We start from the raw sequence: 17,012 nt of genomic DNA, 5'->3' as shown, positions 1-17,012 counted from the left end.
GTCGGTGGGACACTAAATCGGCAATATTTTCAACTACTAGTAATTAGCTAGCAATGCAGCCGGACATTGAAATGCATAATTATATTTAGGGGTCATCGTGAGGATATATATAGTAGATAATATTTGGTTATTGTTGTTCAAAGTAACTATTAAAAGTAGCTAGACGTCTAGGGCAACGTCTCTTTATCTCAAGAGATGATGAGCTAAATTATAAAAGGCACACATTTGTGATGTATTTTTTCTGTGACAAGTTCGGTACAAGAGAAATAATGATAACAGTGATGTCGATGAGTAATACATTAGAAAGCAAAACACAATACACGAGTATGTAACAATTTCATTACTTTGAGTATCCCTGTGTGCCGTCAAATCATCTTGAAAGATGTCAGTCACTGGTAAACTAGAGAGAAGGCCGAGAAAAAAGGTTGGATCATTCCGATCGTAATGTGTTAGAATGATGACAGCTTCAAAGCTTGCCATTCGTCAACATTCGCTAAAATTTCCCGAAGTCATGGAATCTAATACGAAGTTTTTTGAAAACAAACAAACCATTAATGGATGATTGTTTTATAAGGTCGATTCGACAAGAACGATCTACGAGATGTACAAACGAGATTTGAAATACTCCTTCAAGACAATTACCAGCGTGATTAAAGGGCAATCAACAGAGAGAACATTGACTGTATAATGCAATACATTTACAAGGTGTCATTGCTTAATTCGATCCTCAGAATGCATGTGAACTGATTCACATATGTCAAAGATGGGGTTTAAAACGTATTTGAGTCATATCTTTTATTTTTGTAAACGATCTGAAAACCGCAACTCAGAAACCTACAAATGTCATCAGGGTCATTTACGACTACAGTTTTCTCAGAGTAACACTGTTGATTTTGTCTGAAACTGGTGCATTATTTCGGTTGAAACCACTTTTACATGCACAGAATAGGAATCGATCTAAATTTATGTACGCAATATTGGAATAGTGTTCTCGGTAACGGCTGTTGCTTAAATTTACATATTTACATAACCCAGGTCTTCCACCACAGAAGGTCGAGTTTCTGACGATTGGGCTATTGTGATTTCTACTTAAGGTTCTAGGTAAAAACATGAATTAGAAGGATCATTTCAATGTCAAGTGATGCACTTTGAATTATCCATGAGCACAGAGCACACAATTCATCTTTTGTATTTAAGTAAATTAACACACGTTCAGCACTGTGCACAATCGCTAGTGTCGTTTGCTAGATAGACTAATGTAAAGCACTTTTAATTTCACTAAATCAACATTTGCAGTATCAAAACTAGTATATAAACTCAGGTATTCAAACCTCATGAGGGCCCCCCAGACTGCCTGTGATTACCCACAATCCTTGATACCTGTATAAAAACACAGGTATTCAAACCTCATAAAGGCCCCCCCCCGAATGACTGTGATTACCCACAATCCTTTGTGATTTGTACTAACAGATATTGGTTAGTGAAAGTTTGATAAATGTCACCAATACATGCATGAAGCATTCTGAAAATCGTGTTTTCTCTTCTTCATTTTCCAAATTGCTGAATTGTTTGATATTTTGCAAAGTGTAGTTGCAGTTTTTGTCATGAATAAGCCAAATTTAGTTTACAACGATACTAAACTATTTTAAGATAAACAAGTCATTGTCAATGACACGTCCCCGTTCCGTTCATATTTGAGTGACATATACATTCAAAGCAGATCATGACCGAAATGCACCTGCATATGTACAACACATTGTGCTAAATCTGAACAAAATCCATCCATGCATGACTGAAATCCAGTTCTGGAATTGTGAAAATACGTGATTTTGATGCATTTTTGGCCTTAAAGCGGCCGCCATTTGGCTATCGTTAATGAGATCATGAAACAAATGCACATATCTATTTGTGACATGATGTACCATGTGTGTGTGAAGTTTGAACTTGATCAATCCAGACATGTCTTGGATACGGATCCAGAACTGAATTCTTTAACAAAATGGCCGCCAGTCGGCCATTTCGAACTTGATCCGAAAAAAAAAAGACGTGCATCAAGGTCCTATTATGTTTAATGTATGTACCAAATTTGAACAAAATCCATCCATGCATAACTGAGATACGGGTCCGGAATGGTGAAAATGTGTGATTTCAATGCATTTTCGGCCTTAAAGCGGCCCCCCATTTGGCTATCGTTAATGAGATCATGAAACAAATGCACATACATATTTGTGACATGATGTACCTTGTGTGTGTGAAGTTTGAACTTGATCAATCCAGACATGTCTCGGATACGGATCCAGAACTGAATTCTTTAAAACAAAATGGCCGCCAGTCGGCTATTTCGAACTTGATCCGAAAAAAAAATGACTTGCATCAAGGTCCTATTATGTTTAATGTATGTACCAAATTTGAATGAAATCCGTCCACGCATAACTGAGATCCGGGTCCGGAATGGAGAAAATGTGCGATTTCAATGCATTTTCGGCATTAAAGCGGCCGCCATTTGGCTATCGTTAATGAGATCATGAAACAAATGCACATACATATTTGTGACATGATGTACCTTGTGTGTGTGAAGTTTGAACTCGATCAATCCAAGCATGTCTCAGATACGGATCCAGAACTGAATTCTTTAAAACAAAATGGCCACCAGTCGGCCATTTCGAACCCGATCCAAAAAAAAAAATGACGTGCATCAAGGTCCTATTATGTTTAATGTATGTACCAAATTTGAACAAAATCCGTCCATGCATAACTGAGATCCGGGTCCGGAATGGTGAAAATGTGCGATTTTGATGCATTTTCGGCCTTAAAATGGCCGCTATTCGGCTATCGTTAATCGGATCAAGAAAAAAATGCATGTGCATATGTCCCATATAATGTGTGATGTATGAGTGAAGTTTGAACTTAATCGGTCCATGCATGTTCGAGATACAGGTGATCACGGACGGACGGACGGACGCACACAGGGCAAAACATAAGTCCCCGTTTTCGGACTGCGTCCGAGCGGGGACTAATAAGGAAATCCTAACATAATTGTCTTTGAATGGATGAAACAAAGACATCTATATGTTAACTGCCAAGTGACGACAGAGAAAATACTTGTGTTACTGACTACATTTCCCAAAGCATTTTCAACACATTGTCTTTCACCAAACTGAGCTAAATTTAAAATTCTTGAAAATATTGCAAAATGGACTAATACAAATACAAAACTCCTTAGGAATTTATTAGGATTCCAAATAATACACCAATAAGAAAGGATCCAGAGAAACCAATGTACAATAGTGCAAATCAGAGAATTATGGGTACTATGTAGTGCAAGTTACTATCATCCTACTGTAATTCTATGAGACATCAAACTCAGTCAACATGAACTAAACAACAAACGCACAGATAAAATGTCAAAGTTTAATAGCAAAAAATAAAGTTTAACAAAAGTCTACAAGTAACACTTGATATAGAAATTACTTTTTTATTTTAATTGGATAACATACCTAGATTAAAGTAAGTTACAAAGCCACCAACAGTTAAAGGCTAGTTCACAGTGGCAATTAGTTGACCAATGGGAACAGGGTATAGACACTGTAAATCAGACCATTTTTTCTGCTATAACCTTTCACACATTGATAGCAACTGCGGGGATCAAAGTCGGTCACCATCTTTAAAATTTCGAATAAGTGTTCACTACTACAAAACTATTGCAGTGTGCGTAAAATTTGTTAAATCTTGTCTCTCCCCAAAACAAAATAAGTTACCGATACTCTAAATTCTTGTGAAGTTTACAGGCGTACATTTCCATTTTTTGTTATTTATAATCGTGGTATACGTCACACTTGGCCTAAATCAAACATGATAAGGTGCGAGGACTGTATCACAAAAATCAGATGATTTTGATGGCAATAAACCACAACTTCAATGCTTTTTTCTATTACCGGGGGTATATGTAATTTAAAACAAAATATCTGTTGAACATTCAACTAAATGTTACACCTTTCTAAGAAAGAGGTTACTATGACAACGGTAGATACCATAAATTTTTGAGGAAATGGTCCACACAAATCTGATTTCAAATCTGGCTGTTGTAAACATTTTTTTCATCAGGTTTTGGGTCATTAGCTCCAGATTGGATATATGTGAATATGAATATTATAGCAGTGAGTTTATCATAATTATGATAATAATTTGTGTATGTGTGGTGCTTTCGTCCACAAAAGATCAAAATACACAAACTAGAAACAAAATAAAGTGAATAAAAGACAAAAATAGAAGATTTAATAATGATAAATATATCCAAGTTTGAAGCTCATCAGATGAAAGTTTAATAGCATGACCACAAACAAATGTTAACGACGATAGCAGCGACAACGACGACATGAACCCCATTGTAAACTTTGAACCTGCTTTATATCGAGAAATTTCTACATCGAGTTAAAAACTTGACGCCATTTTGAACACAATTGTTATGCAGATTATTAAACCTTTAAATGTTATAATGTTTCCTGCATGATATCTGAGAATAACTATGTGAAAAAGTTGAGTAATGCCCGTCCTTACAGCGCAGTGACGTGAACTAAAACACTCAGCAGTTGGAATTATGCGTTTTTCAGCTTTACAACGATGACGACATGGCTGTTTCCCTTACTGAAATGCAACCGTTCATTTCTTTGAGCTTCTGGGGTCCTTCTTTTGTATTTTTCTTGGAGGCCCCCACTTGAGACTCGATGTATCTACAGTTAGTCTGGGTTTCTTGTACTGTGCACTCTTTAGATGTTCTTCCACTAGTTTAGGCGTTACGCAAATCACATGTTGTCCTTTCCAATACTTCACCATATTGAGGGACTGTAAAGTGCTGATAATGTCTGGCTGTGTTATGCTTGTCATTTGACTGTGAAATTAAATTATCAACATCAGAAAAATCAGACATGCAACATTAAAATGAAATTGCACTATGTGTCAGCACTAGAACTTGCAATTTGCACTCACAAAAATAAAAAAAGTCAGGAGAGACAACAGTGACACTCAATGTCCAGAACTGTCGCTTGGCACAAAAAAAAATAAAAAAACAAACAAACAAAAAAACATTCAAATGGAATCAACACTATTTTTGAACGTCAAGCAGCATTAAATAATGCGACTAATTATTAGTGTTTGATTTGAAAAAAAAAAAATTAAATATGGCAAGATATACTGTTAAATACTTTATTTTCGTTGGAATTAATTTTCGCTGAAAAGGCTTTTTGGGTGTTTTGTATGGAATTTATTTTCACACGTTTTTTGATGAGTTGAATGTAAAATATATTCACTGGATTTTATTTTCACTGAATCAGCCCTTCAGTGGAAAATAAATTCCAATCAAAAATAAAGTATTTTACAGTAGTATAATAAGTCAGATATAAAGTGACATGTCGGACACTTATTTACAAAACCTCGTTCTCAACTGTGCACACTGCCAGAGTTGCGACAGGTCATTTCTATTATTTGAAGAAGCATGCAAGCCTAAACTATTTTACTTTGTTGCCAGATTACATGGCCTTTATTGCTAAAGTTGCTCTTTAATATTCAGGTTGCCTAAATTATTAATTTATTTATGAATAATTATTAGCATAATTGTTTACCACATATGTACAGTAAATATTCAACAGCAAAAAAATATTACACCAATATTTAAAAAAAATATACATGCCATGATCCCAGACTGGTTAAACAAATATCCAAACTCGAAAAAGATCAAATAAAAACTGTTTTAGTTATTGTTACATATTGTGAACAGATATTTTTCAGAAGTCATTTTATATACATTCTCAAAACCCACACACATCTCTGAATCAATAAATATATATGTACAAACCTCAAATCTTTGATTGACAGTGTGCCACGGAAATCTCGTAATATTTCTAACAGAACCCATGACCAGTAACTACGATAACTGAGTTTCCCAAGATCAGAAAGCGGCTTCTCAGGAGATCCTACTGTATTTTCTGCTTTAGATAATTCGTAACCTGAAATGATCAGATGTTATCGAGTCAGAAAAACATACTGTCCCAGGCATCACAAAAATGGATGGTCCCTACACCAACCCTGTGGCTGAGACAACTTTCACAATATCAAAATGCCAATAATTATTAATTCTTCTTTATCAAGAATTTTACATCCAGCGGATGAATTTTACACTCAGGAAGAGATCATCTCCATTACAGTCACATAGACCCATCCACCATCATCTTTCTCACTCAGAGACCATCACAGAGAGACCATGTTCACCTGAAACCAAACTAGTAACACTCGCTTATAGTGACACTCACAACATCACAGAATGCCAATAATGTATTAGATAACCATTCAATGTGAGGAGCTGTTTTGTAAAGATTATCATAGCTTGTGGATTTAATTACTTACTAAATGCTATTAAAAACTTTCCATATCCTTTCCTTTGGAATGGTGGCAATGTCAAAATACAGGCAACATTATTGCCATCTGGGGATTCTTTTTCCTAAAATAAAAAAAAAAAATGACACAGTCCCTGTTGGTGATTGTGTGATCTTGTATAAGCTACACTAAAGACATCCCAAAGAAAGGGGTTAATTAGGAAAGAAACAATCTCATGCAATTGCAAAAGAAAGCATTGACCTATTTAAACATGTCAATTAAAGTTGGTGAGTTTAATTCAGTAGTGTGGTGTTACAGTTATTGCTGGTTGTATTGCGGCACTTACACAACTATCTACTATGACTGACCCTCATATGACAGATATACTACAAACTGGAGTCAGGTTATTTGTGCATTTCGGTCAAGAACGGTCAAAGCATGTCAAAGACACAGCCCTGAAACAATATTCGTTAAAAACAAAATGACCAGCCATGAATTTTGAATCTAACTTGAGGAAAAATAACCTGAATCAAGGTCTCATCATGTTCAATGTACATACCAAATTTGAATATAATATGTCAGTACACAAGGAACCCATAAGTTAAAGCGGGGGAGTTGTCACTTGCACATGTGTTAGATGGCCATAGGGTATCGTTGTTTACAAACAAGTGTCTACCCATGAGCCTTTGTGTTTTTAGCATGTGTTATCGTCGCTTGGGACTGAAATTCCCACGCGTACGCAGGTGAAAACCCTCCTGTTTTAAGGCCAATTGGTGCCAGTGTCTTAAAGAAGACATTTTTATAAAAAATCTACCTTAGAAAAATAGCCAACCAAGTGTGCCCCATACTTGTCAACTTCTGTTAAAATATAAAACAGGAACGGCTCCACGTCAAAGTACAGAGTCTTATGATCCAGGAATAGTTTGGCAAGTAAACACAAATTCTGGCAGTAAATCTAAAACAGACAATGAGATATTGGTTATTCATTACACGGTATTTGCTCTATTAGTAGTGCATGCGCTTAAATAAATTAGTGGCATTTCCATGGTCAAAATAAGTGATATTTAAATGATGTGCTTCTAATAGAACAAATACAGTAAAGTTTGATGAAGATTAGATTAAAATATTTGGGAATATGAGAGATCTAATTGAATGTGAGAAAACTTCTTTTGAATACAGTAAAATGACTAGTTTTCACTGGGTTTAAATTTCACTGATTTACCATTCATGGTTTTATCATTTAGATGATGTGTTCTATGCTAAATTTCACATATTCGCTGGGTTTTAATTTAGCACATTTTCCAGTCAGCCAAATAAGCAAAATTTAAACCCAGTGAATAATTAACCCTTTTACATTACAAGATTCAGTCAAAATATGGAACATACAAACTTGCAAAATTTCAGACAATTTGACCATTAATAAATAACAATTGCAATGTCGTATTACCTCTATTAGAAGCACATCTCTAATATAAGTGCACACAAATCTAAAATTGCATCGTAGTAGACTGTAAAACACTTTATTTTCGCTGAAAAGACATTTTGGGTGTTTGTATGATCTTTATTTACACCAATTCACTCTGCGAAAATAAATTCAGTACTACCGTAAAAGCTCAATCAATTCGGCCACTCAAATAGTTCGGCCACCTATTTTTTGCGTCATGGTTAATTTTAAAATGTATCTGTTTAGTTCGGCCATCTGTCCAGTCAGTCTATTGTTTGTATTCAATTAGTTCACCCGGTGATGACACCGCCCGATTTTTACGTCACTCTCTCAACAAAGGTATATTTTCACACATCTATCACGTAAATACAATGTACATGTATAAGCATTTACATCCATGGTATAAGCAATCGGGATATCCGCCAGATGTGCAGTCATGGTGTCAACCGTGGTTGTACAAAAGACGTGTGAAATATACTCTGTTGATTGTCATTACAAATTACCCAGTACATCAGTTGTAAATAATCGCTAAGAAAATTCTCACCACGACGCCAAAAATATCGACAACGAACAAATATTTTAAGTCATTGCTAGCAATCACTGACGAAACGAAGCTCCATGGTTTAGGGACAACAAAATTCAGGCCGACACTTGATTCTCGTCTTTGGAATTTCAAGCAAGTCATACAAAGTCGCAAATGTGTTACGTGAAAGCGTCATTATTATTGGACGTAGTTTTGTTTACACAGTCACGCAGCACGTCAAAATATCTTCTTTTTTTCGGTTGACCCAAATAAAATTATCTGCTGGATTGTTTCAGCACAGTCGTTTCAGTAATGTTCGAAACATTGTCCTGCAGAGTTGTTTGTTTAAAAGTCAAGTAGATTATTAATGTTAATGGGGTAAAAAATTAATTAATGCCGACTTGCAAATTGTATCGTCTTCGGCATTTCCAGTAAGTCGATACAAAGTCGCCAATGTGTAGCGTGAAAGCGTCATTTTTATTGGACATGGTTTTGCAACAGGGAACGTGAGCTGGGTTTAGACCGTCGTGAGACAGGTTAGTTTTACCCTACTTTAGAAACTAAAAATTGGCATTCCAGCACAGCAGCCAATCAGCGACGGCCTAACGCTTAGATGACAATTTCAGTTTCAAATACCCCGGCTTAGTGTTCTAGGTTCTTCGCGTAATTAGGTGTTCATATGCAAGGGATTTTTCCACACAAAAACGACGAATTCAGCCGAATTTTGTTATCGGTTGGCTTAATATAACCCCAACGGACCGTATTTTTGTGAAAGATTGGTATTTTTGTCCTGATTTGTAGGAATCTGAAAAACGCGTTTCACAACTTGTCTCTTATTTAGTTTTATGCGTCATTCAAGATGGCGGCCCCCATATAGTAAATATCGCATTTATTTTATTATCACGTGTGCGCCAGCTGACTGTGTACCGGTACACCTTTACTCCAATCCAGCAAAAGATATATTTATTCAGTTTTTCACGTTACCATGTTTGTTTACATTTACGGGGAGGGTGACATAAAACTGTCGTCTTCACGGCAACAAAACAGCAGGTGGCCTGGTTGCGTCAGATTTCCTGAACGCGCTCGTAGTTTGTTTTAAAATTGGGTCAAGTCTCAGACTAGTACTACACCTTTACTCTAATCTCGGGAAAACGATATATTTATTCAGTTACCGGTGATACACACTTTGAACCCAGTTTTAAAACGTTGAAAAATTATTCAAACAAATCGACCACTTCGAAAACATATTTTCTATATTTATTCAATCAATTGGCCCACCCCCAAAAATATTTATTTTTACATGGCCGATTTGATTGAGTTTTTACGGTAGTTCAGAAAAAAATATTATTGACCATACACACACCTGACGTTGAAATAAGTGCGTATGTTACTAATAGAACAAATATGATATTATTAATGTCTGAAAAGCGGCAAAGTGCTATGCAAACTTGAAAACATAGTGAAATGCAACTTGTATGAATAATTTCACATACCTTGTGCTCCTTACCGTCCACCTCGTACACAGAGATGGAATTTTTTCTGTAAATCTCTTTCCCCGCTGGCTGTCTTCGAGTACATTCACCCTAAAACAGCAAAGCACAACAAAATTTAATGACGAAAAAAGGCGACAACGACAAATATTTTCCATTTTCCAAACATTTTTATATATGAAAACCTAATTGGTTCCATGTTTGGTATAGTGTGGAGAATACTGTCGTCATATTTTATATTTAGAGGTAGCACACCATGCATCATGGCACTATTTCTACAAACAAAATCTTGTTGCAGCATTTTGCAAATTTTTAAGTAATTAAAAAACATGTTTGACCCAAATAAATTTAATTATTTTGTTAATGATTGATAATATCAAAAACAATTAGCATCTAAAAGCCAAATACAGAATTCACATAACATAGACACATGATAATATTTATCTTGTTTCCAGGCAACATATTTAAAACTCCAAGTACTAGATATACCGTATTACCCCGGGCACGCGCCCAGGGGCCTGAACATACAAAATCGGGAAAAATTGGGGGTGGGCGCTTACCCGAGGACCACCCCAAAAAAGATTTTAAAAAGTTGTTTTTGTGATCGTATGATAAGGTCAAATAAAGGAATGCTTTTGTACACTTTGTACACGTACTTATTTCTTGATTTATGCGAGGTTTCAATAAATGTGAGCACTCGTGAGAACTGTGGGAACACTAAAACACAGGGTCGAATTTCAAGAATAAAACTTGTTTTATGTCAGCGAATGAAGTTGTATTACTCACTGAAATTGTCTACAAAGTATAGTAGGTATTGTAATCACTGCACGGTTACTTTCTTTGTAACCGTGATCAGTGCAAGTCAAAACGGCCAGGAAAAACTACCACTTGTAATCCAAGATGGCGACGACCTCATTAACATAATTTTGTTCACGCACGTATTGATACATCGCATCGTAATTACTGAAGAATAGCAGACAGTGTTATGAAACAAATAAACCTTTTATTACTGATGTGAAATGTTTACAAACTATTGTGAATACATAAACATATCCAAATGGCGATACATAAAAAACAGACTGAAAATAAACTCTGGTCGACCTCATTAACATGATTTATTCACGCCACCCACACACACGACAAAATTATAATTGCAACAAGTTCCCACCGTCGGCATGCCTCATTATGGTTATCATAATGGACTTGAGGTCGGCAAAATGTTTTTTCTTCAACCACAGAAAAATAATCCACATGACCGTAATGCCATAGCTGTGATGAAGGATGGAAAGAAAGTAGCAAGTATACGACGTGATGACTCAAAAGTGCTAGCTCCCGTTCACAGTCAGCTGGCATCGGTGTCGCTGGGAGTAGATGATAAAGGGAAGTTGTGCAACCAAATTTGCCGAGTTCACAGTTTTTCGCCAATAAAAAAATAACTAAGGCAAAAACTCGCGGGTTTTCAGCACTTTTGTAATAAAGAAATTATTCTCTATCAATAATCCCAAAACAGGAACATTTCTACTAATTCTTGTGTTTTTTCGATGTTTTTTGAAAAACCTGCGATTAGGCTGCGAAAGTAGAACATTCCGGAGGGGGTGAAACGGAAGAACCAAACTTAACGCGTAAAAATAGAACGCGTATTTTGACCTCTATGTGGCCAAGCAATGGCTGGACACGGATACGTTTACGGTCGTTGCTAAAAAGCCCCACGTCCATCGCCTGACGATGCTCTTTCGTTATGGATTCAGTCAGCGAAGTGCTACGTTTTGAAACCAAAGCTAAGTGCTTCAAATCACTCACCAAAGTATGGATTATTGCAATATTGGTTGGATTCATCGCAAATGAAGAGAAAGCGGAACGTGTGCGCCAACATGCTGCGTGGTTCATCTTACGTCGTTAAGTTCCAATGAGTTTTTACATAAAAACACAAACAAAACGGCCTTTTTCAGGGCCACCACACACTCCAAAAAGAGAACTACTGTAACAAACGCACTATTTAAATAAATCAAACGCGTTCGTTTTTGACAAATAAAACTTTATTGTTGACCCCATTTTTGGCTAAAAATCACCCTGGGCGTTTAACCGAGGATGTTCCCAACATGTAACTTTTGTGAAAACAGGGGGGTGGGCGCTTGCCCAGGGAGGGGCGCGTGCCCGGGGTAATACGGTATTACACATCTACTGAAGATTACTTATTTTTTACTACATGAAATTTACACACTAAATTATCCAACAACAGGCCATGCATGGCACAGTCCCGTTTAGTTATCGAATTTAAGATGTATAGTTTTGTTTATAGTGATATAGTTTGAATGTAAACCACTAGTCAACTATTTTGAATACATCTGTATATCTATGACATGATGTACAATGAATATATAAAATTTGAACATAATCAGTCAAAGCATGTCAGAGATATGGCTCTAGAAGCGCATTCATTAAAAAAAATGGCCACCTGTCAGCCATTTGAATCTGATCTGAAAAACAAAATGACGTGCATCAAGAACCAATAATGTGTTCACTTACCAAATGGTGCCGATAAGTTTTTTCTAGTCTCATGTATTTTAAACAATATTCACAAACATAGAGTTTCGGAGCTTTCCCGTAGTCTTCTGGATAAGGTGAAAAATACCATGCGTCTATCTCGTACCTTCCAATCTGTACCATATCAACATATTTAATTTTTGTAATCTGCAAAAAGTGTGGACAAGAATGATTACAATTGACTTCTCATAATCAAATATTTGTTGTACGTATAAAGTTGTGAAATTACATGTACATGTAGTACATTTATGCAAATTAAAATGTCACTGGGACTAATCACAGTGAAGTGAGACTAACACGCTAACCTTTGATCTATCACTCAGAACAATACTAATCTGTATCAATTCTCGGGGGCGGACATCCGGGCATTTTCATCGCTTGGCAACCATCACGGCAAAAACAAAGGCCAAAAAACTCTCTGAAAACGGTACTTTGGGATAGTTGTTGAGACTCCCTGAACAGTCTAACAAGATTACCCCTGTGTGTGTAACGCATTTAAATTTTATTGTTCAGGATTAAGTTCAAGTTGAGTTTCTGTTGTACAGTGGTGCGCATCTTAGCAACGTGGAACATCTGTGACGTAGCTCCGCCCTCGAGGATTCCTCAGTCCTGACCTCAGAGTGCAAGAAAACTGTTTCATTTTGGATCAGCACTGCGTTTATTTCCACTAGCAGATTCACAGTCCTCAAAAACCCACTCTCGAAGTAACAGACACAATTTTTTACAGACATTTTCAAGAAAGACATTTCCCCCTCATATACCTAACAGTTCATCGAATAAATAAATACATTTTTAAATAACGTAAACTCAATGTAATATAAATACTGAACTCATTCAGAGTTTGAAATGCAATACATCATATATAAAACTCACCGCTTCGTGTTCTCTTTCAAGTGCTGCTGTGGTCGGGTCCATCTCGGCAAACGTCTATTGAAAAAAAAAAATGATTCAGGTAAACTTAGACAACTGATTGTTTTCTCTTTGTGCAATTTGATTTAATAGAATTTGAACTATTGCTGTTTTAAGTACTTATTTCACAGTATAATAAGGTAAAAATTAACAAGCAGCCTGTCGGCTGAGATAGCTCCGCTGTTAGTTATGCACATGGCAATTAAAGAACAGAAGATATCATTAGAAAATGAACAATCTGAGAGAGGTCCACATGTAGTACCTATATATGTAATATCAAAGCAATTGGACTTGCGGTTTTCAACAAGAAGTCGAAAATATCACTTTTTACCAAAAATGACAAAAATATTCACCAAAATTAGAGAATTAAAGATATCATTACAAAATGAACAAATCTGAGAGAGGTCCACATGTAGTACCTATATATGTAATATCAAACCAATTGGACTTGCGGTTTTTAACAAGAAGTTGAAAATATCACTATTTACAAAAAATTACAAAAATATTCACCAAAATTAGAGAATTGAAGATATCATTATGAAATGAACAAATCTGAGAGAGGTCCACATGTAGTACCTATATATGTAATATCAAACCAATTGGACTTGCGGTTTTTAACAAGAAGTTGAAAATATCACTTTTTACCAAAAATGACAAAAATATTCACCAAAATTAGAGCATTGAAGATATCATCATGAAATGAACAAATCTGAGAGAGGTCTACCCAAGGTAGACATATACACCAAGTATGAAAGCATTCAGGCTTGTAGTTTTCAAGAAGAAGTCGAAAAAGTAAAACATTGACACGGACGACGACGGACAATCACTCATATGATAAGCTTCGCTCGACAAAGTCGACAGCGGAGCTAAAAAGAAGACAATGTTAATTTAAAACAGAGAAAATATCACAGCACATTTGTTCATGTGTTTGACCAAAGGCAAAAATGTGCTTAGACAAGGATTTATAAAATTAGGATATGCAAATGCTCACCATGCTTGAAAAAGCTATGCGAAATGCGATATGACCACAAAATCATGAGAAAAACAAACATTTTTAGAAAGGCCAATTAAAATGAGTGAGCCTGTGAAAGAACTGATTCGGGTTTCCATATCGATTTTTGGCAATGTTGATTTTTATTCACAAATTGTGTAATAGGTGCGTTTTTCATTTTTGAATGCAAGGATAATTTCACTCATTTCAGTTTATACTATTGACCATTCCCATGCACGTACTGCATTCTGTAACACTATTGGTTAAAACTACAACCGATTGACGAGCATGAAATAGGAAATAGTTTGCAAATTGCGAGAGCTTGTTTTTTGTGCGATCTTCATCTCAGATTGCCATACATGATTATAAAAGTTGTATACACTAATCTTATAAATCTAACATACCTTTTGTACATGGTTAATTTCATCGTGTTTTCTCTTCTGATTACGTGTAATTTTCCGTTCTGGTTTCTCGAGTACATTCTGTAACTCAGATAATTTTTTTTCTTCAGTTGCTCGGTTACTGCCCATCAGATCTAACCGATCCTTGTCAACCCATTCATCCAATCGTCTGTTAACTGAAAGATGACAAATACAAATAAGAATGCTTAAAAGGGTAAAGATTGGCACACGAATCATTGACGAAACAATAAATTGAAAGTTGATATAGTGATCTTGAATATCTTTTTATAGTTATAAACACTGTTACACTGTTAGCATTGTTGTTTGAGTTAAAGACTTCTACCAGTCTAAGACCAATAAATAAATATCAGTAACGTTAAACAGGTTTGAAATGACATGCTTTGAGATATGATTTAAAAAGAAGCTTTCGGACAGTCACAACACAAATATTGTGAATATGGTACATTACATCTCTATTAGAGATGCGCTTCTAATAGATCCAATACTGTACAATATGAGTGGGACACTTTTGTAACATTTGAGTGCATGTGAAGATCATCAAAGAATCAAATCAAATCAAAATAATCAAAAAAAAAAACTTACATCCTTTGTAATGTACATAGAACTCTTTTCTGCCAACCAAGTCATTCTCTCTGGAGTGGATCACCTCAGCTTTATCTGAACAAAGAAATTAGATTTATTTAGAAATATTTGACAATAAAATCAATACATAACAAAACTTTGCATGTTACTAGTATTTTTACTCTGGTCTTATAAAGGTTCCTATCACAATTATTTTACCCCAACAATTATTTAAATTTATTCTAACCTAGCAAACACAGTCAATAATTACATTTTTCATGCATTTAACAAAAATAAAATAAAAATATAATCACACGTAACTAACCATCAAAACTGTTTCCAATATTAAAAACATTTACGATCATCATACTTGTCCATGTAAACACCTGAACAATCATGTATTTACAAAAACAGTTTTTTGGGTATGAAATGATATGGTCAATTTGGATGAGGAGGCCAAGTTGACAAGAAAAAGAACGAAATGTTAGTCTAATTATTTCTAGAAGATTAAAGGAGAACACCTTGAAAATTAAATAATATTTGCCTAGGAGTCAGTTAAGTTTGTATATAAGTTACTCTTACTTTATCATGATAGAGGGACTGTGATTTTACAGATAATTTCAAGGACCAAGTTCAATTACACACAATGTGTGAGAGGCACATAATGGCGTTGATGTCGATAAACAGATTTAATTAGTGCCCACATCTCGTGTGAATGTCTCAAAACCTTTCAAGATCGACTGCTACAGTCTACAGTTTATTTATATTCGCCTCGCGTGTTGTCTACGACAACAGCGAAGGGCCAACGTACACTGAAAGTAGTGAAATAATGACTACCAAAGCCCAGGATTTCGAACCACGGTCCATGATCAGCATGTACTTAGGTGGGTTGGTGTAAAAACGTGGTTTTGGCCATGATCCAGTGAGTGGGGTCAAAATAAAACACGAGAAATCGTCATCACTGACTGAACTTGAGTAAAATCTGACTTACGCCATGTGTTGTCCGATCGTTTCACTAGATAGTGTTCTCCGAGTAAAACATCTAGATTGTCACCACCAGCCTTAAATACACTCACTTTGGACTCGCTAGGCTTCATCTCGTACTCTCTATGCCCGAGTTTGGCCACGCTATCCGACCCTTTGTGTGTCAACGACAACGACACAGCGTTCTTCTCTGTCACATCCGCCATGTTGAAAATATATAAGGATTAAACCATTAATACGCGGGGGCATAGCTAGGAGTGTCTAAGACATTGAGTCGTTAAAAGCTGTGCAACAAAAAGGTAGTAGTGACGTAAAGCAACAAATTAAACTTAGAGAATTCTGAAATTTTTCATGTAAACTTCCTTTTATAATATCACTGAATACACCAGGTTTCGCTAGCCTAGGTGTCTCAACGTTTGATAATGAATTCACCGAACTACCAAAACAAAGCCACTTCGTACACATGATTCCCCTAAGTTACTGGTCATTTATTTGCTCTTTTGTCAGAAAACATGACAATTTGAGCAAACAATAAAACTATTTCCAAGGAACCGACCTCCATCTAGTACCTGTTGTAAATTAGCGCCAGTAGTGTCAATATTCGTCAGCTCCAGAAAAGTGTGGTCTCTCAGTCTGTCAACTTTTTTTGAATGTTAAAGCGGGGGAGTCGTCACCTGCGCATGCGTCAGATGGCCGTAGCGTGTCACTGTTTACAAACAAGCGTCTACCCATGAGCCTTTGAGTTTTCAGCATGTGTTGTTATCATCGCTTGGGA

General features: G+C 35.9%; 1 protein-coding gene across 1 annotated transcript; it reads right to left on the bottom strand.

Moving 5' to 3' along the window:
* Positions 1-4,298: 4,298 nt before the first annotated feature.
* LOC100376185 (histone acetyltransferase KAT8-like) lies at positions 4,299-16,476 on the bottom strand. The gene is made up of 10 exons (XM_002739778.4): positions 16,245-16,476; positions 15,275-15,349; positions 14,675-14,847; positions 13,244-13,297; positions 12,353-12,517; positions 9,830-9,919; positions 7,184-7,324; positions 6,400-6,493; positions 5,852-6,002; positions 4,299-4,888 (listed from the first exon to the last, which is right to left on the bottom strand). The coding sequence occupies exons 1-10, from the start codon at positions 16,441-16,443 to the stop codon at positions 4,660-4,662; spliced, it is 1,371 nt and encodes a 456-aa protein (XP_002739824.2). The 5' UTR covers positions 16,444-16,476; the 3' UTR covers positions 4,299-4,659.
* Between the last annotated feature and the right edge of the window lie 536 nt (positions 16,477-17,012).

Source organism: Saccoglossus kowalevskii, chromosome 19 (genome assembly GCF_978046115.1).
Source record: "Saccoglossus kowalevskii chromosome 19, keSacKowa6.1, whole genome shotgun sequence".
In the NCBI taxonomy this organism is placed as follows: Eukaryota; Metazoa; Hemichordata; class Enteropneusta; family Harrimaniidae; genus Saccoglossus; species Saccoglossus kowalevskii.
Note: the sequence above shows the minus strand (reverse complement) of the source record. Positions and strands in the feature narration are given on the sequence as shown.

Excerpts from the sequence above, each read along its gene's own strand:
- LOC100376185 (XM_002739778.4), bottom strand. The coding sequence starts at position 16,443 with ATGGCGGATGTGACAGAGAAGAACGCTGTGTCGTTGTCGTTGACACAC. Across the intron at positions 6,494-7,183 it reads TGGTTGGCTATTTTTCTAAG|GAAAAAGAATCCCCAGATGG; the intron begins GTAGATTTTTTA and ends TTTTTATTTTAG. Across the intron at positions 4,889-5,851 it reads CTGTCAATCAAAGATTTGAG|TCAAATGACAAGCATAACAC; the intron begins GTTTGTACATAT and ends TTAATTTCACAG.